General features: G+C 30.0%; 1 protein-coding gene across 1 annotated transcript; it reads right to left on the bottom strand.

Annotated features, from left to right (window-relative positions):
- Positions 1-11,443: 11,443 nt before the first annotated feature.
- On the bottom strand, positions 11,444-13,913 carry LOC106762188. Its single transcript, XM_014645954.1, has 3 exons — positions 12,984-13,913; positions 12,327-12,869; positions 11,444-11,575 (listed from the first exon to the last, which is right to left on the bottom strand). The coding sequence occupies exons 1-3, from the start codon at positions 13,911-13,913 to the stop codon at positions 11,444-11,446; spliced, it is 1,605 nt and encodes a 534-aa protein (XP_014501440.1).
- Between the last annotated feature and the right edge of the window lie 11,437 nt (positions 13,914-25,350).

The following is a 25,350-nucleotide window of genomic DNA, read 5'->3' as shown; positions in this document are numbered from 1 at the left end:
TATTAAAATATTTAAATAGTAAATAATGATTTTAGTAATACATACTAGTGAATCATAGAAAAAAAAACAATATTAAAATTATATTATGATAATAATAATATAAATTTTTATATAATGGTAAGAGAAGAAGTGAAACAAGGGAGTTTTTGGATTTCCATTATTAATATTAAAATAATATAAATCTTTCTTCATTTTTTTTCCATTTCCATTTTATTTCTATGCTGATCAAGATTTTAAAGTTAATTTGGAGAAATTATTCATTCAAGTAGAGTTTTACTTGAACAAATTGTTTTGAGGTAAGAGAATCTAAACACTTATCATTTTATATATTTCATTCATTTATATTTATTGAATTTAATTATTTATTGTTGTTATTTTTATTTTATTAATAAAGTCTTTGTAACATCATTCTTATTTATTTATCGTTATTATTTTATTTGTAAGGAGTTGATAACCTTATTATTATTTATTGTCATTATTTTTATTTTAGTAATGAGATGTTTATAATTTTATTTTTATTTATTTATTACTATAACTATTACTTTCTTTATTAGTGAGATGTTGATGAGCTCATGTTTATTTATTTATTATTATTATTTTTATTTTATTAATAAAGTTTTTATAATCTTATTCTTATTTAGTTGTTGTTATTATATTATTTGTGAAGTGTTTATAACTTCATTTTTATTTATTTACCTATATGATTTTTCTAGTGAGGTGTTCATAACCTCATTTTTATTTATTTATATTTATATTTAATTTATTTTGTAAAGACCGAGAAATTTGGAGAAGACAAGTGTGTGAACTGGATCGTACCGTTTGGTTTTGTGATATAAACGAAAATTTCAAACACTCGTTCCAATTCTCTGCATGCATTATATCTCTCCAACACTTCTTCTCTCTTCTTTTCTCCACCTTCTCTCTAAAAATCTCTCATCTCACTTCATCTAATCTACAATCAGATTGTGCCTAAGTCATCATGGTGTCAAGGACTTCCTCTTTCACCGATCAAACTTGTGTTTTGAACGTGTAAGTTTCGTTTCTTGAGTTTTTGTGAAAATTTGTCACGTGCAAGATAGTCCTGCTGGTTGCATTTGTTCTTCAACCTTCTCTTCTCCTTTCTAACTTCATTTGGTCTGTTGGATGGTATTTTCTCACCCATCGGTGAACTAATTGTGTTCCTAGGATTTGTTGGTGTGAAAACAATTTCTAGAAAAGATAAACGTTGTTCTATTTGGTCAAAGAGGTAAGGGAAGCTAATTAATTTAACTAATTAGTGTATTATGTATGAAAATGTTGCTTGATGATTTTGCATGTGTGTATAATTGAATGATTCGGTGTTTGGTGATGTTGGTATGGATAATTAGGTGTTGTGATTATGATGAATATGTTTCTGCATAATTATGGGTTAGTGGCTGAGTAGATTGTGAGGAATTGTGATAGTGAAATTGAGAAATCTAGGTCAGGTATGAGTGTGGTTTGTATGAAGAATCTGGGTAAGTTGTATAGTATTTATTAGGACCCTTGAGTCACTAAACTATACCAAAACTAGGAAATCTGATTTTTGGTTCTTGAGTTCAAGATTTGGCATAATTGACTCTCAAATCTGAGATGAAATTCTCTAAATGATGTTAAGAAGATTTAGATGTTCTTAGTAAAGTATATAGGTATGTATGATACAAGTTTGGAGTATTAGAAGTTGGGAAGAATGAGTGAAATTTGTAAACTCGGTTTGGATTATAATTCTGCAATCATTCTATAGAGTTATGCAGTTTCGCTGAGAGTTCTTTGTTGACCGCTCAGTCTTCTTCTTGTGTTCGGTCTTAATTGAGCTCTGCTCCTGTAGAGCTTCAGTTAATGATTGATCGGTCTGGCATTAGTATTCAGTTGAATGTAGTGTTCGGTCTAGTTATAACTTTCGGCCTTCACCTAATATTCGGCCTAGATAAAGTATCCAGTATAGTTTAAGTTCCAAACCTTACACTTGTACTCAATTTGTATTTGGTGATTTGGTCTTAATCGTGTTCCGTCTTTTGTGGGTCTTACCTGTTAATGATCGTTCGGTTATCTTTTACTACTCGTTCTAGTGTATCGATCGGTCATAGTATCATACAGTTCGGTCTTGCACTAGAGCTCGGTCTCTTAGTGGAGCTCGGTCTTCTACTAGGATTCTTCTTACATTTGTATTCGATTTCGTTGGGGTGTTCAGTCTAACATTGGTTCTCGTTCTTACTATAGAATTTTAATGTTATAGTGTTCGGTCTCTCTTCTAGTGGTCGGTCCTAAATAGCGTTCGGCCACTTACTCAGCTTTATCTATTATGGACTGTTCGGTCCCGTTCTTGTTTAGTGAAAGACCATTCAGTCATATTCATGAGTAGTAGTAGTTACCTTTCGGTTTGATCTTACCATAGAGCATTCTGTCTGTAGAAGAATTGTAATTTATGTTGTAAGTTGAGTGTTTATTTCATTGGCTTAAATGTATTATGCATGAGATATAATATTGAGATTATGGTATGGTGTGAGATTCCTAAGTGTGGATTTGAGAGAGAATTCCAAGGAGGAATGTCTCTATGTTTGGTTGTTAAAGTGGTAGAAGTATGAATATAGGAAGCTCAGTCTTGGCTTTCATCCTGACATTCTAAGGGTCATTGATTCTCAAATAGAGAATGGTGAAGCATGTCATGAGAATAAAAGGAGGTCCTAGCCTAGGGGTTTTACCTTGACCAAAGGCAGGTTAACGGGCTAACCTCCTATGGGAACTGATGGGGTTTCCAAGTTACATACGAGTGCATGAACGACCATAGCTACATATTCATACTTGTCCGGACGGTCAGAGTAAAGTGGTCGGTCATAAAATGATTATATGATATATGTATGTGTATGATTGTATTATATGTTTGTCTGAATTGTATGTTAACATAACTATTAAATTACACTAGCTTACCCTTCTTTTCCGTTTTTCCATGTTTAACCGTTCGATTTATCTTTTGCAATGATCGGGTGTGAGTAGAGGGAGAAGAGGTCTCGGTGGAGCATGCTCTGGAAGGAAAAGATCCACCAATGTAGTACAGACCGTTCGGTCTTGTACATAGTTTTGTAGTAGAGTAGGTTTTTGTGTAAAGTTTTAATTATATAGTTATTTTTGGATAATTATACTATTAACAACTTTAACACATTATGGATAACTAAGCTATCATATTATTATATGTGATTATTCTATTATATAGCTTATATTACATTTTGGGATGTTACATATTTAGTGAGGTGTTCATAATCTTATTATTATTTTAGTTTATTATTCAGTTTATTTAATTTATTTTTTGAGGTGTTCATAACTTCATTTCTATTCTGTTTATTTAATTTATTTATTGAGGTGTTCATAATCTCGTTTTTTATTTATATTAATTATTTTGTTTATTTAATTTAGTTAGTGAGAAGTTTATAACCTCATTTTTATTTTTATTTATTTGTCTATTTATTTTATTTAGTGAGATGTTTTTAACCTTGTGTTTTTATTTGGATTTACTTGTCTTTATTATTTATATTATTCAGTGAGGTATTTATAATCTTATTTTTATTTACATTTATTTGTTTGTTTAACTCTATTCATGGACAAAATAAATTAAGAGGCGAACTAGTATATTAGTTGGAAAAGTGGAAAACTATCAATATTGATGTAAGGCTTTTTAAGTTTATTCCCTAAAGTCCCTCTTCATAGAGATAAAATGTAACAACGTCGCGTACTATGTTTATGGTGATAATAATTTTAACTTGAAAAGAAAAATTTTAGTTTTAGTTTTAAGAATCATAATAACATAGTTTAGAAGTCTTGAATCTATTAGGTAAAAGAGATAACTCTTTTAAAATTGACGTGTGTTGTATAACTGAGAAATATCTAGAATTATTGCATTTATATGTGTTGAGTGAATTGTATGAATATGAATATTTCTAAGGAGAAATGTCCATATTATATCATGTAACGTATACCTTGGTATAGGGATTTCGGCATGTTGACTCTACTAAATTCTCATACCTAATAGAGGCGGGGATTTAGGCGTTGACAGCCGATGAAGGTTCTTAGTCTGCAGGATCAGTACAAAATAATATTATGACTTAAAGGATAGAATGGAACTAAACCTGTCATGGTGGTTTTGCGATAAGGACGATGATTTTGGGATGAGGATTATGGTATTAAGATATTGAAAGTGTTGTGGTTGACGATTGAATTTACTATAGAGAAAAATTTATGACAAGTGTATATTTTACAAGAACATCGACACCATATGTATATGCCTTTGAAATTAGAGTCTCGTAGGTTTGTTTGTATTTAATGTTAAATGATGAGTTGAATGATTTATTTCTGATTACAACTTTATAGGTATGATACGAATTGTTTAAATTAAGTTGATAATAATAAAGTTATATATATTATGATTTAATATCAATAATTTATGCTTGGATTTTTGTGATTGTGGTTGTCACTTATGATAATTGTATATATATGTTTATATATGTGAGAGTAGATATTTCACATGTAGCATTGAGGATTGACAATGCGCATGTGATGTTGTGAATAGGAATGGATGCAAGTATACATTTATGTGTTCATGTATTCAACAATGTCTCATCATTAAAAATAAATATATTTTTATATAAAAAAAATTACTTGAAATTTTGGAAGATTGTGAATACTTAGTATATAGATTTATACTTTTGTAGTAAAAATTATTATTTAGTAATGATCTAATTTGGATCAATACATTATCTAAATCCAAGTCAAATAAACTGAAAGAGACCTAAGTTGATACAAATAAGCCTGAATTCAGAGTTGGCTAATCTATGCTTGATATAATTAAAAGTAAATTATATTAAATTGATCTTATTAAACTTAATCTAATTTGACAAAAGTAAATTCAATCAAAATAATTTATATTAATTTGAAAAAAATCCAAATATAATTGATTTAGTCAAAATAGATTTGAGTTATAGACCTCATCTATTTTATTGGACCTAGATTTTTGAAAAATCTAATCCATAACCACCGAAGTATAAAAAGAGAACTTCACTAAAAGAAAACATTCAATCTATTAAATTATATACCAAAATTTTAAACACACCTCATGTAATATATTATATTATATGTAATTAATACCTTTTAGGCATTTTATTTTTTTTAAAATAATATCCACATTAACTACCACTACCACTGATATTAATTAAATGATTTTCTTAGAACTTTATTAATTTAGAATTATTTTAATTTTCATTTTCATGTAGAAATCAACGAGGATGGGGCACTAAGAAGGGACGTTGATAAATTATCGAAACACAATGGTATGAGATAGATATTAAATACATCGATTAAGCTCAATTTAGCAAATATGTAATAAATTAATGTTAGTTTGTTTTGATGAGTGTCTTAAATAAACTAAATTATATTAGTTTTATCTCAATATGAGTTTGGCCAACTTTAAAAAATAAAATTAATATTTATATATTTCTTTAATTTAATTTATATAATAAAATGAATTTTCATCATATATATATATATATATATATATTAAATAGTTTCAATACAATACTATATTTTTTTAAATATCATTTTTATTTTTATTTTAAAAAATGGATCCACCTATAAATTTATGAGTTGAACTGGTCTAAACACAGACAAACTAGGGAGAAAAAAAAAAGTGTTTTAACTCAATTTCAGCCACAATTTATTAGAATACTATATTTTGTATCCATTTATGAGATAAAATCTGTTAACAATCGTCATGATATTGACACATGAAGAACTAGGGGTGAAAGTGATAGACAAGTAATGGTCGAAATTTATGGTGTAGAAAAATAAAAGAAAATAAAAAAAAGTAATTTAAAATAGAGTAACGAAAATATTTCAACAAATAACAAGCAAGTATTTTTTTTTTTCCACTTTATTTTTTCTCTTAATGTGAAAATTTGGGTAATTTCTAAGAGATTGGGCTGTATTGATAAGTCCACAAAGGAAGCGTGTCTTTCCACATTCTCTTCTAAATTCTAAGTCATTCTCAAAAGTATTTATAATTCATTTATTTAATTATTGGGGTAAGTACGCTGAAAAGGACGTATTGGGGAGACTTTTTTTAGTTTAGAGCCAGTCAAAATCATTCCAGTTGTATACTAATTTTATATTCGTTTTTAAAAAATAATGCAAAAAAAATATGGTGAAGATCTAGTTATAAATAACTTTAATAGCCACTTTTTTCTTTCGTTGACGAATTTCAATTTAATATCTCATTTTAAAATGATTAAAATGGATCTTCATTTTCAAAATTATGAGTCAAATTAGTCCCCTCCGTCAAACAGAAACAACGTTAGGGGCTTGATGATTTCGCAGAAGAGATATTATTTTATAAATATATCTATAAAATAATATCTCTTATGCTAAATCATTAAACTCTTAAGACCATTTGATTCTGTTTAACGACTAATTTGACTCTAAATTTTGAAAGTGAAGACTCATTTCAAACACTTTTAAAACGAGAGACTAAATTAAGATTTGTCAACGCAACGAAGACAAAATTGGCTATTAAACCTTATAAATATTGATTTCATATTAATAATTAAATTTTTTTTTTCTCTATGTTATATTCTCTTGATGAATTATTCCTTATTTATAAGAACATTGTTCATCTATTTTTTTATGATGTATGAAAAATGACTTCTCTCTTTCAAAATTCTGCTAAAAAAGATATATGTAATAATTACATTCAAAACTTCCGAGTTCATATACTCCTTATTAGAAGATATTTATCAATTCAAGAAAGTGTCAAAGAAGAAATAAACCACATGGTAGAAGAATAATGCGTCTGGCAGTTTTTTTTTTATCATTAAAAAATATATAACAATATTAGTAAAAGGATTTGTGCAAATTTATACACACATTTCAATATATAACAATATTACTAAAAATAAATTCCCATCAATTTAAATATTAATTTTTTTTAGTCAAAATTTTGATAATTAATTTTAGAGATCAATTCAGAGTTTAATTTACAAATTAATTATAATTTTTTATTTATAATAAAATTATTTTAGTTATTAATAATTTTTACGATATAAATTGATTTTAAATTAGTTATTATAATGATTAATTAATTTTTTCCTTTAAAATTTATTACTATCTAAATATTTTCTTATAATTTTTAGTGTTTATAATATTACAAATTTAATCTTAACCTATTTAAACAAAAAATATATATAATAATAATCTATACCCTGAAATTTCTCTTGTCGTGTATATATTTTATTTTCAGTTTACTCTTTAAATAATTTTTTTTTAAAATTAAAATAACCACTTTACCAATTTTATCCTTTAAATTTAAATTCTAAATTTTTTTATTTGATCATTATTTTTAAATTTAACTATTTTTTAAACTAAAATAACTATCTATGATAAAAAAATATTTAGTAAATAATTAAAAACCACCAACAATAAAAATATAAAAATTATTTATTTTTACTTTTATAATTATTATAACATTTTTATTATTATCATAACAAAATTAAATATACGCCCATATTTCACTAGTACTAATAATAAATATATTTTAAATAATAATAACAAAAACAATAAATGATAATAAATATATTTTAAACAATAAAATATAATAATATAAATACATAATAAATATAAAATAATAATAGTAGTTAAAATAACAATAACAAAATTTAAAACGTTAAAATAAATTTATAAAATAATAATGATTATAATAATAATAATAATAATAGTTTCAAATATAAAAATTGTTACTTAATTTTATTTAAATTAATCACCTATATTTTATTAAATTGTAACATAATTAACTTATGCTTGAGACCTTTGTCACATAATTGACTTATGCTTGAGACCTTCAACATATAAGACATCTCTTATCGTCAATGTGTTTCCTCCTCCAATGTCTCTGGTTCCCATGATTCTACCTTTGTTGTTATCCCCATAAGTCATAAATCCTTGCTTCTTCTTCTCAAAAGAGTTGAACCTTTTCTTGTCACTAGTCATGTGTCTTGACCAACCACTGTCAAGATACCACAATGACTTCTTTGACGTAGTTGGTTCCTGCAAAACAAATTAGCAAGAATATTAGGTGCTCAATCTCAATATGAGTCCTTGGGTCTAGTTTATGCAAGTATATATCATTTTACAACTTTAACCCATGCATATTTACCATTTGGAACACAAAAATGTTTAATGTTGCATTTGTTTGATGTGTGACCATGCTTCATACAGTAAAAACAACACACATTACTTACTTTATTTTTAACAAAAGTCCCTTTTTCAACCCAACCTCTACGAGTTTTTCTTACTTTGGACTTATAATTTTGATGCATGTTCCTATTTTTAACATTGCTTTTATTAAAATTTGTCTTAGCATATGAAGTATTCTTGGTTGCCTTTGCAAGTAAATTTTCAAGAATGTCAATATCAAACATATGATTCTTACAAGACAAACATTCAACAGGTTCATAAGTAGCATTTGCATCAGACAATTTTGTTTCAAAAGTACTAATTTTATTTCTTAAAACAACTTCATCATCAACCAATTTATCATATTTTAATTTCAATTCATTGTGCTCTTTCTTAAGCTTTTTATGCGCAACATCAAGTTTTTCAGATTCATTCATTAAATCAAAGAAAGCCTTTTGTAAATCTAATTCACTAGATTCAAAGTTGGAATCACTTACTTGACTTCCAGTATCTTCTGAATCCGCCATTAGACAAATGTTGGCTTCTTCCTCTGAATCACTTGAGCTTGTTGAACTGGAAGCATTGTCCTCCCAAGCTATGTAAGCTTTCTTTTTCTTTTGAAATTTACTTTCCTTCTTTTCTTCATTTTTACTGTTCATTGGACATTCAGATTTCATTTGTCCTCTTTCTCCACAACCAAATCATTTTACACTTGAAGGAGATTCTTGATTTTCCCTCATTTCTTTGCGGAATTTGTCTTTTCCTTTTGCTTTCATAAACTTGGCAAACTTCTTTATCATGAGGCTCATGTTCTCCTCATCATCAGAATCATCATCTTCAATCCTCTTAGAACTCTTTCCTTTAGAGATCTCGGTCTTGAAGGCTAGTGTCTTTCTCTTGCCTTGATCCTCTTCAACAGTTAGTCTCCTCAACTCAAGCTCATGCTCACGGAGCTTTCCAAACATAATTGGCATTGACATCTTTCAGAAAATTTATCAAACAGTTGATATACGTAAACAATAAAAAGTGTAGGGAACAGAAAAACACACAAGTATTTTTATACTGGTTCGATTCAACAGAATCTACGTCCAGTCGTTAATCACTGCAAAGAGTGATTAACAGTTCCACTAAAAAATATTTCACAGATTACAATAGACAGTGAATAAGAACTGATAAACCTTCCTTCGTCGAACGAACCGGAAGAATAACACTCAACCAACTCGAAGAGAACCGCTCCGGTAATCGACCAACGATTCGCGAGCTTCTCCTATTCACGAGATCAGGCAGAGCACCCTGCTAACTCGAAGAGAGCTTGCTCCGACTATCGACACACGATACACGAGCCTCTCTTGTTCACGAGACCAAGCAAGGGAACTTTGAACAACCTACTAAGAACTTCCTCTAACAAACAACATTCTTCTGAGCTTTCAGTTCAAGAACGTTGCATTTGAATTTCTCTGAAACCCTACAAATAGCCATCTGCTCTGAATATCAAAGGTCAAGTCCCAACTGCCACGAATAATCGATTATTGTAAGTGATAATCGATTATTTAAGTCTGTTATAGGTTTTTCAAAATGTGATAATCGATTATATGAAATGATAATCGATTATTCCTTAAGGACTTGTGATAATCGATTATTGCTTGTTCATAATCGATTATTCTAGTAGAAAATTCAAGGTGATAATCGATTATTGCCTGTCCATAATCGATTATTCAAGTAGAAAATACAAGGTTTACAATTTATTTAAGATTTTCCTACTATATTCATTTTCTACAAGTTGCTTTTAAATAATTCTAATGTTTTCTTCAAATAAAACTTCTTGCAGCATCATCAAAAAAATTCTTCAAGATTTACCAATACTCCTTATTGGTAACAATATACCCAAATAATTGTACCATAACACAACAACATTTCACCAACAATTCCAATTAACTAAACAATAATTGCTAACACTGATAGTTCATCCAGAACCAATAACATTCATCAAGCAATCATAATAGTATTTCACCACACCAAACTACCAATTTCACACCATTTCAAATATATAACACAAATTATGAAATATGCTAATTAGTTTCCTTTCCCATATAGATGATCAAACTGTTCTAAAAGGCCTAAAACAGTACCAAACACACAAGAAACTTTATCTTCTCCTACGAACAATAGAAACACGATCAGGACATCATTAGAACCACTGATAAAAAAGATTCTTATAAAAGACGCAAACGTCACATGCATCCACAACAAACTCGCATGCAAAAGAAGACAAAACAGACCAAGAAGAGTAGAAAATGAATTTACTCTATTTGAGAAATTGCTAGTCTAAATTAAAAAGCGCTACCATGATCAATCATACAGTCTCAATTCTTCAATTACATGAACAGAAACTGAGAACTCCTAAAAAAAAGTCTAAAAATTAAAAAAAAATAGATTTTAGAGAGATTATATATGTTTAAAATTATGAAACTCATCTATAATAAAACTATTTATATTAAAACTCTTTAATATTAAAATAATCAAATTCTACTATTTTAATCCACTACTTCTTCTAAAATATCATTTTTTTAAGTCTTTACACTTCTTTCGTAAACTTTTCTTTTTCCTAACAGTAAACTATTTTTTCCTTAATTCAAACAACCTCACTTTAATTTTTTTTCCATGAAATCCACCCAAATTCACTAACTCAAATCCATTCAAGAAAAAAAAAAAAGAAGTTAAATGTTAATTATATAATTAAAATATTGTTTTAAATAATAACATATATTTCAACATATTTTTTTAACCGCACAAATTTAAACAATTTTCTTACTATGAGGAATGCACATACTGTGTCCATATTTAATCAAGGAACAACGTTTGCAGGTAAGACACATATTAGATTGGCCTCATACAAATACATTTCAAAAGGGTTTAATTTATTGAGATATTAAATGTCATAAGTACCTTCTTGCATACTTATAAGAGGCAAATTTACAAAATGAAAAAAATAAAATAAAGAAAACACATTTTAGAATTACCAAATTCAAGTAAAACTATCCTAACCACGAATTTAAACAGTGCATATAAAATCTAAATACCAACAACGAAATTTGAATGTATAATAAAATTCTAAATTAAAAGCAGCTATCTTTGTATATATACTTCTTGTTTACTTCTTAATACATTCCATTACTATTAAATGTTTATTTTAAAAAACTAATAAAGATGCCTATTAGTTGAATACTGTATCTTTTCCATCTAAATCTATTTCACTAAACTCTCCTTCTTCACACTTGCCCACCCATAAATACATTGTTGAGTTTTCTTGTGTCGGTAGAACCCTACAACAATCTCTCCTTGTTGACTGCAAAAACAAAATTCATATTCAATTAATAAGAGGGTTAATTTTAATGTTCATAAATTAGCATACTAAGTACTATATATTCAAAATAAACAAATGTTATATACATAGATAAGTTTCTCTATAAATATTTAAAAATAATAAAAATAAATAATTCATTCAATAATACAAATATTAATATATGTCGTTTTTAATACACTAAAAAATTATATTATTAATACAAAAAATTCTAATTTTATAAGGTTATTTAAATTTTCTTGATAATTATTATAATTAAACATGTATTTATTAAAAAAATTAATATTGATATGTAATTAACTTTAGATGAATTAATAAAAATTGAAAATTCATACAAAAAAAAAAACATAAAGGATAAAATTTTACTTGAAAATTAATTACACATTAAACTAATATCTTTTAAAGAAACAATATATCATAATTATTGAAATTTAAATACTTTAGTTATTGAAGGAGTTCAAATACTATGATCATATTAATAAAATTAAAATTTGTTGTAGTAAGGTTGTAATCTTTTTTTTTTAGTATATCACTATTTATTGAAAGAAATAAATTATTTATCAAAAATTAAATTATTTTTTAATAAAAATAATATATCAACATGTAAAAAAAAAAATTAAATAAGCTAACAGGGGAGAGTTTTTGATGTATAATCTAATTATAATTTGTAAAAGGTTTCATTCAAACACATCTCTTAATGTGATTTGAAAGTATAATTTATAACAATAATTCTTACCATTTGCCAGCGAAGAGGATCTGGTTTTTTAGAAACTATGATGTTATTGATTATCTCTGGTGATTGCATTTCCCAGGAGCATTCAGGAGTTCTGGTTTTGAAACGAGAATAAGTGCCAAAAATTGTGTTCTTAACTGGATCGTATCGTGTTGTGTTCATGTAGAAAAGGAAAGCTTTCTGACAAGGGTTTTTGGTGACAGGTCTGGTGTTGAATGAGTATGCAGTGTAATCAGCTCTTTTGTACCAATTTAGAAAGGTTCGTGTTGGCATCTCTAACTCTCTAGGGGATAGTACCCCTCTCAAAACTTGAACCACAAAGCCCCATGAAATAGAGATCGACCAAATTCTCTTATGATCATAGCAAATTGATTGCTGCATTATGCTACCTGAGTCTTGCTTAACAGATTTCATCAAGTGTTTCAGAGATTCTACTCGATCCATCAACGGGAATATTGGTTGCACCACATCAAGGTGGTGTAATGTCAGCAATGGAGTCACTGGATGTGCCCCCAGAAGCCCTAAGAGATCACCATACACGTCATACTGCATAACAAACACCCTAATTCAATAGTAAAGTGGTATTGTTCATGTGGGCAGTGAGCAAAAGTGGTAAAGGAAATAGCTTTGAGAATGAAATGAATGAAAGAAATAATTTACCTGATGAAAGCCTTGTTCCCTTGTCATGGGCACCCCTAGCTCAGCCATGCAAGCTTGCATTCTATCATCACTTCCATACAAAGAAGGATATCGTTGAATGCAACGATCTTGCATCTTTGCAAGCTCCTTTGCTAAAGGGTAGCTTATGGCAAATCCTCCTCCACCGTATGCCATAGCATATGAGAAATGAATGTTCTGAACATGGCTCTCAGATGAACTACCAACATAATAGAACTGCGTATGATCATATTTGGAAAGAACCCTAACCACATTATCCACAACAAACACTGTGTCATCATCTCCCATCATGAACCATCTTACATTCTTCATTCCAAGCTTCAATGTTTCTGTCACCACTCTTGAAATCCTCAATGCAGACCTTTGCCCTTCACTGTTCGTGTATTTCAACTTACTGGTGTCTCCAGAAATTCGAAGCTTTGGTAACCCTTCGTTTGCATCAACCTTCACTTTGCTGTCTAACCACACCACCCCTCTTGTTTTATTAGGCTTCCACCACACCTTAATGTATTCTTTTCTTGTTTCCCACAAATTTGACGAAGCAGCAATCCCAAAAACAATGTGTTCAATCTTGGTGTCTTGTCTTTGAGATAACTCATCATAGGGTATGTCTTCTTCTACTACATTTTGCAAATTTGCTTTCCCTACCTCATCTTCATCCTCCTTTTCGTTCTTTTCCTCACCTGGTTTTTCATCTTCGTCGCTTTCTCTTTCGACAGTGTTTGTAGTTGAGGACATGTTGTTAACAGTCGTCTCGGGTTGTTCTTGGAAGGATGCTTCCAAACGAATGGAGTTCGAACAATCTTTCTTTCTCCTCGATAAGAGAAGAAAATTGGAAGAGTAAAGGATGTATAACACAATCATGATGAGGATCAACCAAGAGATGATGCGTGGTTTGGAAGAAGAGTGCATTTGATTGTTCCAGGTTCTTGAATTCCTCAGGTTGTTGTTTTACTATTTTTACTAACAAGTGTTGAAATGGAGAAAGAAAGGTGATCATGGAAGAGACATTCAAACTCAGAATTGTTCGGATCGGCCTAAAGGAGAGAGAATAAGAAGGTATTACTATGTTTGTTTCTTCTTGGTGTTTGTGCTTCTGAGCAAAGTTTGTTGTGACACAAAGCGAAGTTAAATGCGCTTAAAATGGAATTGATTTCAATCAATGGTGAAAAACATATGTTGTCGTCATAGGATATATGATGACATTATCCACTATTTCATAGACAAAATACAACGCATGTATAATTAAAATAAATATGAATTTAATTAAATATTATTTTCAATAACTAAATTATATAATTTAAATTTATTTAAAAGAATTATATATTCTTTGTATAAGTTAAATATGAATATATATGCAGTAGATTCTATAATATTTAACAATGAACTATTCTTGTTGTATTATTTATTTTTACAAATGACTCGTATCATAATTTTTATGATAATTGAAAAATTCAATTAAGTGCTAATTACTTTATAAATTTGGCTATATTTAATTTTTTATTAAAAGTTTGTGTTTTATTAAATAGTCGAAATATTTTTTTAATTTCGTCTAAAACACTCTATTGTTTGATTTTTATCATACAAAGTTGATGGTCTTTTCTAGAGTTGACATTCCTTACATCAAGGAATTGTTGGAGAAAAGTAGTTTTAGATCTTTGTTGAACAAATTATTGAATGTGATTGTGGCATATGAAAGTCATATACATTTTCTACAATATAAAATAAACATAAATATGTTTGCATTGAATGGAGTTAGCTTAAATCTATAATTGTTGAGAATATCAATACTTTATCATTCAAAATTAAGACGGTATGGTATGATATCGGGTTACAAATAGAACAGTTGCATTTTACTTATATGTTGTTGTATTAAAACTATAATCTTACAAGCAAAATGTGACCATGTTTATAGTTTGTTTTTAACATTTAATTAAAACCGTAATGGACTTTTTTTTAAGTTTTTTTTTTCTTTTATCATTAAATAAAAGTTTATTATCCCTACTTACTATTTTTTTAATTTATTTATTAATAAGAATTATATTTCATTTTTAATATTAGTTAGTTTGTGTAATCTTGATGTTTTTTAATTTAGATTAAATATGTTTTTAATTCCTGAATTTTAACATAAAATTCAAATTTGTCTATATCTAAAACTTTAATATGTTTTGATTCTCAAACTTTAACAATAAATAAATATAGTGTTTTTAATTTAATTACATTATATTTTTTTGAGATATCAAACACATATCTCAACTATTAAATTGAGAATGTGTCACATGAAATAAACAACTCAAATACTAGCATGAAACATATTTGACACATAAAAAAAAAGTTAATTGGATTAAAAGAATTATATTCATTTATTTTTAAAGTTTAAATACCAAAATGGTTAAATGCATTCGTTGGTCCCTATTTTTGTTGCTTTTCTTCAATTAGGTCCCTGTTTTCTTCAAATAATCAATTTGGTCCCTAGATTTGAAAATTGAAACAAATCAAGGACATTCCGTTGACTGTGGTGAACGGAGTTAAATATGTTCTGTGCTGGCAACAGTATTTTAATGGTGCAGACAGGTGGCATAGAATGTGGTTATGACGTGGTTATTAATTAAATTTTTTAATGTTAAAATTTTAAAGACATGTGCGAATTGGGAAATTGTTAATTGTAAAATCACGTGCTCACTAAGTGATGTGTTTCAGTAAGGGTAACATAGAGAAAGTGAATTGAAATCTGAGGTGAGTAAAAGAGTCTCGGTTTGGGGAAATTGTGGTGTGCGAAATTGGGGAAATAGGGTTCGTGGTGTTCGGGAATTGGGGAACAATGGTGAGCGGTGAGCGGTGCTTTATATCAGACATTTGGCTGACAAAAAGGCACGTTTTGGAAGATAATCATCAACAATCGGTGGTTTTGTCGTGGAAAGGTGTGGAGAATTTGGTTGCACTTCAAGCTTCAAGCACGTGTTCAGGTTAGGTTATCTTTATTTTTGGATAATGTGGCATGTAAAATTGTATTGTAACTTTCGATATTGGTCCCCCCATGTCTGATTCAGTGTTGTGGTCCCCCATATTTGTAGTTCTATCGCACTATTTTTTTATGCATATGGTGTTAAAGTGGTCTTGCAATGTGGTCCACCATGTGAAAGTGGTTTTTATTTTGTTTAAGTCAAGTGTCGTTGCATGTAAGTCATACCCGTTATCTGGTTTAGTTATATAGGATATTTATATAGGATAAAATGTTTTATTATTTGAAGTAACTTATAGGATTTTATTTTATAGGTTAAATATTGTTATTGTGTTGAAAATGGAGGATAAATTTGATGTTGTTTTTCACCATGGAGGGAAGTTTATGAAGAATGGGTCACTTAAGTACGAGGGAGAAAGTACAACTTTCTCTTTTGACCCANACGTTTGGAGTTATTTCATTATTGTGGATGTGGTAAAAGGACTTGGATATGAAGGCTTTAAGGAGTTATGGTATTGTGTAGGGGGTGGTTCTGTATTAGAGAATAGGTTAGAGCTTTTGACTGATGATACAGGAGCCATGCATATGATAAATTTAGCTAGGCTCAACGGTCAAGTGCATCTATTTGTTGTTCACCTAGTCTCCCAACCTGAGATCATATACTTGTTAGAAAATGTTTGTCATGATATAGGTGAAGGGGAATTTGAAGGTGAGTGTGAAAAGGAAGGTAGTGGTCAGAGAGCTGAAGAAGGTGATGCTGAGTTTGAGCAGCCAGGTGATGGTGCTGGTGAGTGTGAACAGCAAAATGATGGTGCTGGTGAGTGTGAACATCAAGGTGATGGTGATGCTGAGTATGAGCAGGAAGTTGGTGGTGCTGGTGAGTGTCAACAAGAAGTTGATGGTGCTGGTGAGTGTATGCAGGAAGTTGATGGTGGTGGTGAGTGTGAACAACAAGGTGTTGATGGTGCTGGTGAGTGTGAGGAGGAAGTTGATGGTGCTGGTGAGTGTGAGGAGGAAGTTGATGGTGCTGGTGAGTGTGAGGAGGAAGTTGATGGTGCTGGTGAGTGTAGGCAGGAAGTTGATGGTGCTGGTGAGTGTGAACAGCAAGGTCATGGTGTTACTCAGTGTGAGCAGCAAGTAGATGGTGCTGTTGAGTGTGAACAGCAAGTTCATGGTGAAAATATTGTACCTGTTGAAGAAGATATATGTCAGGGTGATGGTATTGTTGAAGGTCATATTGAAACTCAGTGTGAAGGAGATAATGGTACTGTCCGTACTTATAGTTCTAGTGGTGAGGATGGCAATGGTGATGTTAATGCAGACTATATGGAAGGCTTGGTTGACTGTGATATACAAGAGGATCTAGGAGATGGAAATTGCTTTAGTGATATAGAAATTGATGTGGAATATGATGGAGAATCAGCCACTGAGTTTTCTGATAGTGATGTGGATGATGGCATAAAGTCTGATGATAGCAGAGGGTTGTCTGATGAAGAATGGGAATCTGAAGAGCTCGATAGTGGAGCAGAAAGTGATGCAGCAGATGATGAAGAGAGTTATGGCAAGTTTGTGAAATTTACTATGCCTAAATCAATGGTTGATTACAAGTGGGATTTGGGGACGTATTTTGCTCAGAAGGAAGATTTGTTGGATGCCCTAAAAACCTATGCAATTCAAAATGGTAGAAATATTAGATACGTAAAAAATGATAAGAAAAGGGTTAGGGCTAAATGCATGGGATCTAAAGGAAAGTGTCCCTGGTTGGCATATTGTGGTTATATGGATTCAATAAAAACATGGCAATTAAGGACTATTGTTGACAACCACACATGTAGTAGAGAACACAAGGTGAAATTACTTAATTCAAAATGGCTGAGTAAGAGATTGGAGAAAACTGTTAGAGAAAATCCCAGAGTGAAGGGAGTGGACATTATTCAGAAGGTAAATAGAAAGTGGAATGTAGGTGTATCTCAATCCATGGCTTATAGGGCTAAAGCCATTGCTTCAGACCATGTTGATGGGTCTTTCAAAGAGCAATATAAAAGGATCTTTGATTATGCAAATGAGATCCTAACTCGTAATCCTGAATCCACAGTTCAGGTTAAAGTTGAACCAAATGAAACCCTGCAAGGACCTATATTTAGGAGGTTTTATGTTTGTCTAAAAGCCTGCAAGGACAGTTTTGTGTCTTGCAGGCCTATTATAGGGTTAGATGGTGCATTTTTGAAAGGTAAATATGGTGGGGAAATGTTGACTGCTGTTGGAAGGGACGCAAACGACCAAATGCTACCCATTGCATATGCCATTGTGGAAGTGGAGAACAAGGCAACTTGGAAATGGTTTATAGAACTTCTGGTTGAAGATCTTGGTGGGACGACAATATGTGCATCATTTACATTCATGTCAGATCAACAAAAGGTAATAAAATTAAGACCTTTATTAAATTCAAGTTCATTCATGCGTATTAAATTATTTTATGATACACATCTTTTTACTTTGTTATTGATATAACAGGGTCTATTGCAAGCTTTTCAAGAAGTTCTTCCAAGAGTTGATCACAGATTTTGCGTTAGACACCTATACGCTAATTTCAGAAAACAATTCCCAGGGAAACAACTTAAGAGGTTGATGTGGAAGGCAACTACAGCAACCACTCCCCAAACATGGGAAAAGGAAATGACAAATATGAAAGAGCTGAACATTGAAGCTTTTAAATATCTCATCAAAATACCTCCCAGGTTTGTTTTTCATAAACTGATAATTATTTTGGTTCTGTTTCAATTATTGCCATAACATGAACTGATAATTATTTTGGTTCTGTTTCAATTCTTGCCATACTTTTAATAGTGCATGAACTGATAAATATTTTTCCTAACATGTTACCATGTAGACACTGGTTCAGATCATGGTTTACAACCACAAGTAAATGTGATACATTAGTCAACAACATGTCAGAGGCATTCAACAGTGTTATGCTGCATACAAGGTCCAAGCCAATAATAAGCATGATGGAGGACATCCGGATTTACATCATGAAAAGATGGGCAACTAACGGAGCAAAATGTCAGACATTGAGTGGGGTCATTTGTCCTAAAATCAAGAGTAGACTAAATAAGGAGTCTCAGTTAACTAAGTTCTGGATTCCAAGGTATGGTTCAATATGAGCATCATGTAACATCACTTATTTAAGTTCTGCCATCACTGAAAAGTGGTTGTTCTTTTGCAGTTGGTCAGCAGAGAAGTTATTTGAAGTTCGTCATGCCTCTCAAGTTGGGGAGAAGCTTATGGTTGATCTAGACAAACATGAATGAAGTTGGAGGAAATGGGCTGTCTCAGGAATTCCATGTTGCCATGTGTTGGCTGTTGTGAAGTTTCTCAACTTAGATGCAGAGGACTTCATACCTGACTGGTTTAGGAAGGCCACATATGAAGAGACGTACTCTTCAATTGTCTACCCGTTAAATGGAAAAAACCTGTGGCAGGTTACACCATACAGCGATGTATTCCCTCCAAAAAAGAGAGCATTGCCAGGCAGACCAAAGAAGAAACGCAGGTTGGAAGAATGGAAGTTGGTCAGGGATGAAACAAGAATGAGGAAGGGTGGTCACCGTAAAAGATGTGGAAATTGTGGAGAAATGGGTCACAATAGGAAGTCTTGCAAGAAATCAACCCAAGCATCAGTTGTCACTGACCAAACACAACAAACTGACCCACCCAATGAACCAATCATACCATCAACAAATGAGGATCAAGCATAGAATTGCAATGTCTTTATTTCTGTAATAGACGAATGAACCACCTTATTTTTGTAATCAACACTTTAGTAGTTGCTGCTGTGATAGAGGATGAACCTCTGATTTTGGTATTCTACACTTTATGTATTCAGTACTAATTTATTGTAATAGAGGATGAACCTCTTATTTTGGTATTCTGCACTTTATGTATTCAGTACTAATCTATTGTAATAGAGGATGAACCTCTGATTTTGCTGGCTTTCTGCCACCTTTAATATATTGCTGGATTTCTGGATATATCTGCCATCTTTAATCTATTGACACAACCACAAATACTGGCTGTTGCATAAAGTAACACTTTTGGTAGAATAAGAGTCACTAAAAGATGACTTGCAGTCTAACAGGGAAAATATGACTTGCAGGGAAAATATGACTTGCAGTTTCATAAAAGTGCTTCATCAAAGTGGCCTGTTTAAAGTGTTCAAAAATTTCTTGCTTTTGTACTACTTATAAGGATCAACAACATAATAGAAATTACAGATTCAGATTCAGATTACAAAAAACATCTCATTCTCATTTCATTCACTCATCAACATCATTCAGATTACATTCTTACATATCACATTACAGCGAATCATCCCATTCTCACTAACATTGAAATTAAAATCATAACTATGACACATAAAAAATAAACCAAGAAGATCAAGTCCTTCATACACTTTTCAAGAAACAAGACTGATTTTTGTATCTTAACAATGATTTTCCTAGTACTGTCCAATTCTTCACTGATGACCAAAGTTTCTTTCTTCCCTTCGCTCTTCACATAACGACCATTGTCCTCACTTCCAACACCTGGGCACCATTTGAAGAAGTTGCAACCACCATCTTCACCACCATTCTGCAAACACATTTCAAGAAGTTGCCCTAATCTCAGAAAAGATACCATATATGGAACGTATAGCTTGAATACAACATACCTTATACTTGGAGCAACCCCAAAAATGCTTGCCTCGATTCTTCATAGTGTTCGCAGTTCTCATCACAAATCTCTGTCCACAATGGCAAATAGGGGTCTCGTTCCTTCTGCAAGTCGACGAACAGCAAGAGTACTCCTTTGACATCCTCTTCGAAGCTGCAACGACAATAGACTTGATCCCCACCAGACCCAACCTTGATTTCGCAAAATGTTATGGACCAACACCCAACACCCTTCGAAGAACCACTCTTTATCAGCTTCGGCTCATCACCCTTTGAAGAAGAACGAACACCCTTTAACGCACATGTTTTTATAAACTTAAAGTTAATGTACTTTCCCATTTTACCCTAAGTTAATCTTAACCCACAAGTTTTTTTTTTCATTTTAATCCTTAATAAAAAAAAATACTCACCACGTAATGCTGTGTTTCATTGACACCTGTCTGCACCATTACATGTACTGTTGCCAGCATGGAACATATTTAACTCTGTTCACCACAGTTAACGGAATGTCCTTGATTGGTTTCAATTTTCAAATCTAGGGACCAAATTGATTATTTGAAGAAAACAGGGACCTAATTGAAGAAAAGCAACAAAAATAGAAACCAACGAATGTATTTAACCTACCAAAATATAATCAAATTTCGTACATGGATTAATTTCAATTTTGTGTTAAGTTTTCAATTTTGTGTTAAGTTTTAGGAACTAAAAATTTAACCATTTTAATTTTGATAATTAAGTCTCTTAAATATTTCAATAAAAAAATTGAAAAAATGTGATTTTAAAAAATAGAATTCTGGTTTAAAAAATTTCTTTAGAAATTATTAAATATTTGGTTTATCTAAGTAGTTTGCTCATTGTTAAACGTTGTTTACAATTATGTTTTTGCACGAAAAAAATTTATAATAAATAATTTAATTGCCTATTAGTTTTTAGTTCAATAAATAAATATTATTGAAGAGCTTAAGATTCGATTGATTAAAACATTTCTAGTTTAAAAGTTATATAATCTTTTTACCCAAAATAGTTTGCACGGGTAATTTCTTTTTAAGAAATATAAGATATATAATAACTATTGCTGATTTTGGTAAAATATATTGTATTTCTATTTTCATTATCACGATAATAAGCAAAACTTTACGTAAAATGTATGAAGAAAAAGCTAAACTACAAAGCAATATGTTGCGTGGATTAATTGTTGCAGTAACCACAACTGACTCCTCTGGCACAATATTTTTTTAATTGAATCAAATTTTTTTTTAGTTTTAAGAATTTCTTCGTTGATCAATTTTTTATTTAATTAGATGTTTCTTTTCTTTTTCCTTTTTTTTTTAAAGAAAACGAGATGGAAATTCAATCTTAAAACAATTGATATAATAGTTCTCTCAAAATGGAGAGCAGAGTAGAATCTATCACGACGAGTTTACTAAATTCATTTATTAGTGAGTCGAAAAAAAAAATTCAAACTTGATTCAACTCACATGGATTGATGGTCAAATGGATTAATCCACTTAATTACAGTTTTTTTTTTCAAATTTAAAAAGAAATTACAAAATTTTTATAATTTAAATTTAAATAAATTTCACTCTGATATTAAACTCCAAATACAATTCAAAATAAAAAAAATAACATACAATTCAAATGTAATCCAAAAACAACCATAAAAAATGAATAAATAAGTTTCTAATATTGATCATTTTTGTATCATTTATCCATTTATAAAACTAGAGTCTTGAATGAATAAATTCATAATATTTTGCTTTCTTAGAAACATCTTTTTCTTTAACTCTTCTACAATATAACAAAGGAAAAATGTTGACTAATAATATTGAAACACAAAGTAATAAATAATTAAATTAAATTAGATTAGATGAGTTGGTGAACCAATCTAGTTCATTACAGGTTCAATTCGAGTGAGCTGAATTTCAAATAAATTTGACTAAAAATTAACTCGTATCAAAAAATTATATTTTTTTTAAATTCAATCAACTCGAATCTGTAATGAATCAGATTGACCTAAGGATTCTAACCTACTTTGATATCACTGTGAAATAGTTAAAAGGAAAAAAATGAGTAACTACTAAAATAATATCTTGCCACAAAATCATTCAATAATTGATTCATATTATAAACAGAAGTCCAAACCCTAAATATAAAAATAAAACCTTTGAGCTAGCAAACAGTATCTGTCAGTTAACTCTAAAGATATATTTTTTTTCTATATATAAATAGTCATTAAGAATATATAGCATGGGAACATTAAATACATTTTTGTGCACAAATATTAAATCACACAACATGATTATGATTAAGTACATATTAGAAAATAAAATATAACACAATAAAAATAGATATTGTTAAAAATGATATTTGTGTTATAGTTGTTGAAGTATATAAAGGTGTGTGGTTTGTGTATTGCATGTTATGATCCAAAACTTGTGAGACATACATAAAGTAAAAGTGAAAGATGTCTTGTTGGGGTGGAAAGAGAAAAAAGGAAGAGTGGGAAGATTACACTTGTGATATTTGTGGCAAAGAAGTTGCAACCAAACGTGGTGTTATTCTTCACAAGGCGGCTCTTCATTCTAAGCCTGAATTGCCTCCGAAAAGCTTCGTATGTGATTACGCTAATTGTGGTCAAGCTTTTGATAACAGACAACAGTTATTTGGACACAAGATGTCTGTTCATAAATATCGTGCTGCAGGTAGTACCAGTAAATCTGGTGCTGCTCGTGACTTTAATCTTAACCGCCCACCATCTAAATAATATTATTTTAAATAATGTTGTTTTTAATTTTAATATTTTAATTAGGTTGACATTCTAAATTTATGTTATTTTATTCTTATTATTTTAAATATCTTTTTTTTTTTTAATTTAGAAGATTGTTTTGCTTTAAATATAATGTTTGCTTTATGAATTATGAGTTGAGCGAGGTTTATTATTAAAAGATGTCTTATTTTTGCTGTATCAATCATGTTTGTCACCATTGATGAACATTGTTAAATAAAGACTTTTTAATTTTATTCTGTTTCTTTTTCTTTCTTTTTTTCTTCGGTATTCATATAGATTAATTAATTATAGTTTTAAAGTAATTCTTCCACGCATACTGTTGTTAAATATTTTATTCTTGCTGTACTTGCGTCACTGGTTTTTTTTATATTGAATTTTTTATTATTTAATATGATAAAAACTAAAAATATAGTTTTGTAACTATTTTTATATCATTGATAATGATAATGATAATGTATTAATTTTTTATAGAAAAATAATTACCTACTTTTCAACATTAATTTTTAAAAGAAATTAATCACTCTAATTTTTAAAATTTAATATCAATTTATATATTTGATTTCATGAGTAATTAAATGAAATAATTATACTATATTAAATGCACAAATATATACACATAATTTTTCTGGATATAAGAATGTAAAATGTAAGTTTCTATAAAATTGAGTATTAAGAGTTGATTTTATATATATATATATATATATATATATATATATAAAAGATCATGTTATTTTAATATTAAAATAATTAAAAGTATATAAGTAAAAATTTTATTAATAAGTTTTATTATTTAACTGCATATTATTTTTTAAAAACTTTTTTTCTATGTCCTTTTTATTTATTTTTTTTCGAGTTTTAATTTATGAGTTATTTCTTTAAAGATAAGGAGGTGTTTAAGTGATCAAGACAATAAGATCTTCATTTCCACTTCATCAGTTTTTTCAAAAGAGTCAATTAGTTATTACTTGTTGAATATAGTGAAAATTATATATGAGATTAATCTCCCTTATCTTGAATATGCACATAGGGTCTTTTATTTATAATAAAATAAATATAGACTCTCAAAATAGAAATAAGAAATAATAACAAACAAACTAAAGATAAAAGATAAATATAAGATAATGTATATAACACTTCCCCTCAAGCTAATGCATACAACTCATATGTACTAAGCTTGTTCTAATATAATTCATAAAGGCTTAGTGAAAATATTTGCTTCTACACTGGATTGACATCAAATTGCTAATGATTTGCAAGACAACATAGAAGACGAAATACCAACACAAAAGACTCTCCCTAAGCGACAAATCTGAAAGGTTGCTCCATGTAAATCTCTTCTTGCAAATTGTTGTTGAGGAATGCATTGTTGACATCCAGTGGATAAAGAGGTCATTGTTGGAGAGCCACCACAACTATTAATAAACTAACAAAAGCCATATTTTCCATGGGAGAAAAAGCATATAGGGACGAGTCAAACACAATGGTGACAAAAAGGAGGTTAGAAGAGATAGCAGCAAAAGAAGCCATGAATGAACAGGAGAGAGAAACCTAAAATTCCAAGACTCTCCAATCAAGGAACCTGAAAAAGGAAAAAGAGTAGCCTTGATGCTCTAAATAGCTACCTGAGAGGAGACATAACTTACGACAACTCACGATGAATCTAAAAGAGGAAAACGAGTGACCTCAACGCTCTAAATTGTTACTAGACATGTCACCATGCACGATGGAAAAAAGAGCAAATCTACAACTTCAAAAGGTGTTGAGAGCACATAGGAGCTCTAATGAAGGTATCATTGATGACATGGTGATCGTGTGGCCGAGACGATCAAAACCATGTGATCGTCAGTCGAAACTAAAATTGGTAGTGGTAGCGGTAGACAATGGTGC

The sequence above is a fragment of the Vigna radiata genome, chromosome 1 (genome assembly GCF_000741045.1).
Source record: "Vigna radiata var. radiata cultivar VC1973A chromosome 1, Vradiata_ver6, whole genome shotgun sequence".
Taxonomy (NCBI): domain Eukaryota; kingdom Viridiplantae; phylum Streptophyta; class Magnoliopsida; order Fabales; family Fabaceae; genus Vigna; species Vigna radiata.
The sequence above is the reverse complement of the archived record's forward strand: the minus strand, read 5'-3'. Positions and strand labels throughout refer to the sequence as shown.

What these genes read in the sequence shown, in the direction of transcription:
- LOC106762188 (XM_014645954.1), bottom strand. Translation starts at nt 13,913, where the DNA reads ATGCACTCTTCTTCCAAACCACGCATCATCTCTTGGTTGATCCTCATC. An exon ending in GGGAACAAGGCTTTCATCAG is followed by an intron (nt 12,870 to 12,983) that starts GTAAATTATTTC and finishes TTTGTTATGCAG; the next exon opens with TATGACGTGTATGGTGATCT. An exon ending in ATCCTCTTCGCTGGCAAATG is followed by an intron (nt 11,576 to 12,326) that starts GTAAGAATTATT and finishes TTGTTTTTGCAG; the next exon opens with TCAACAAGGAGAGATTGTTG.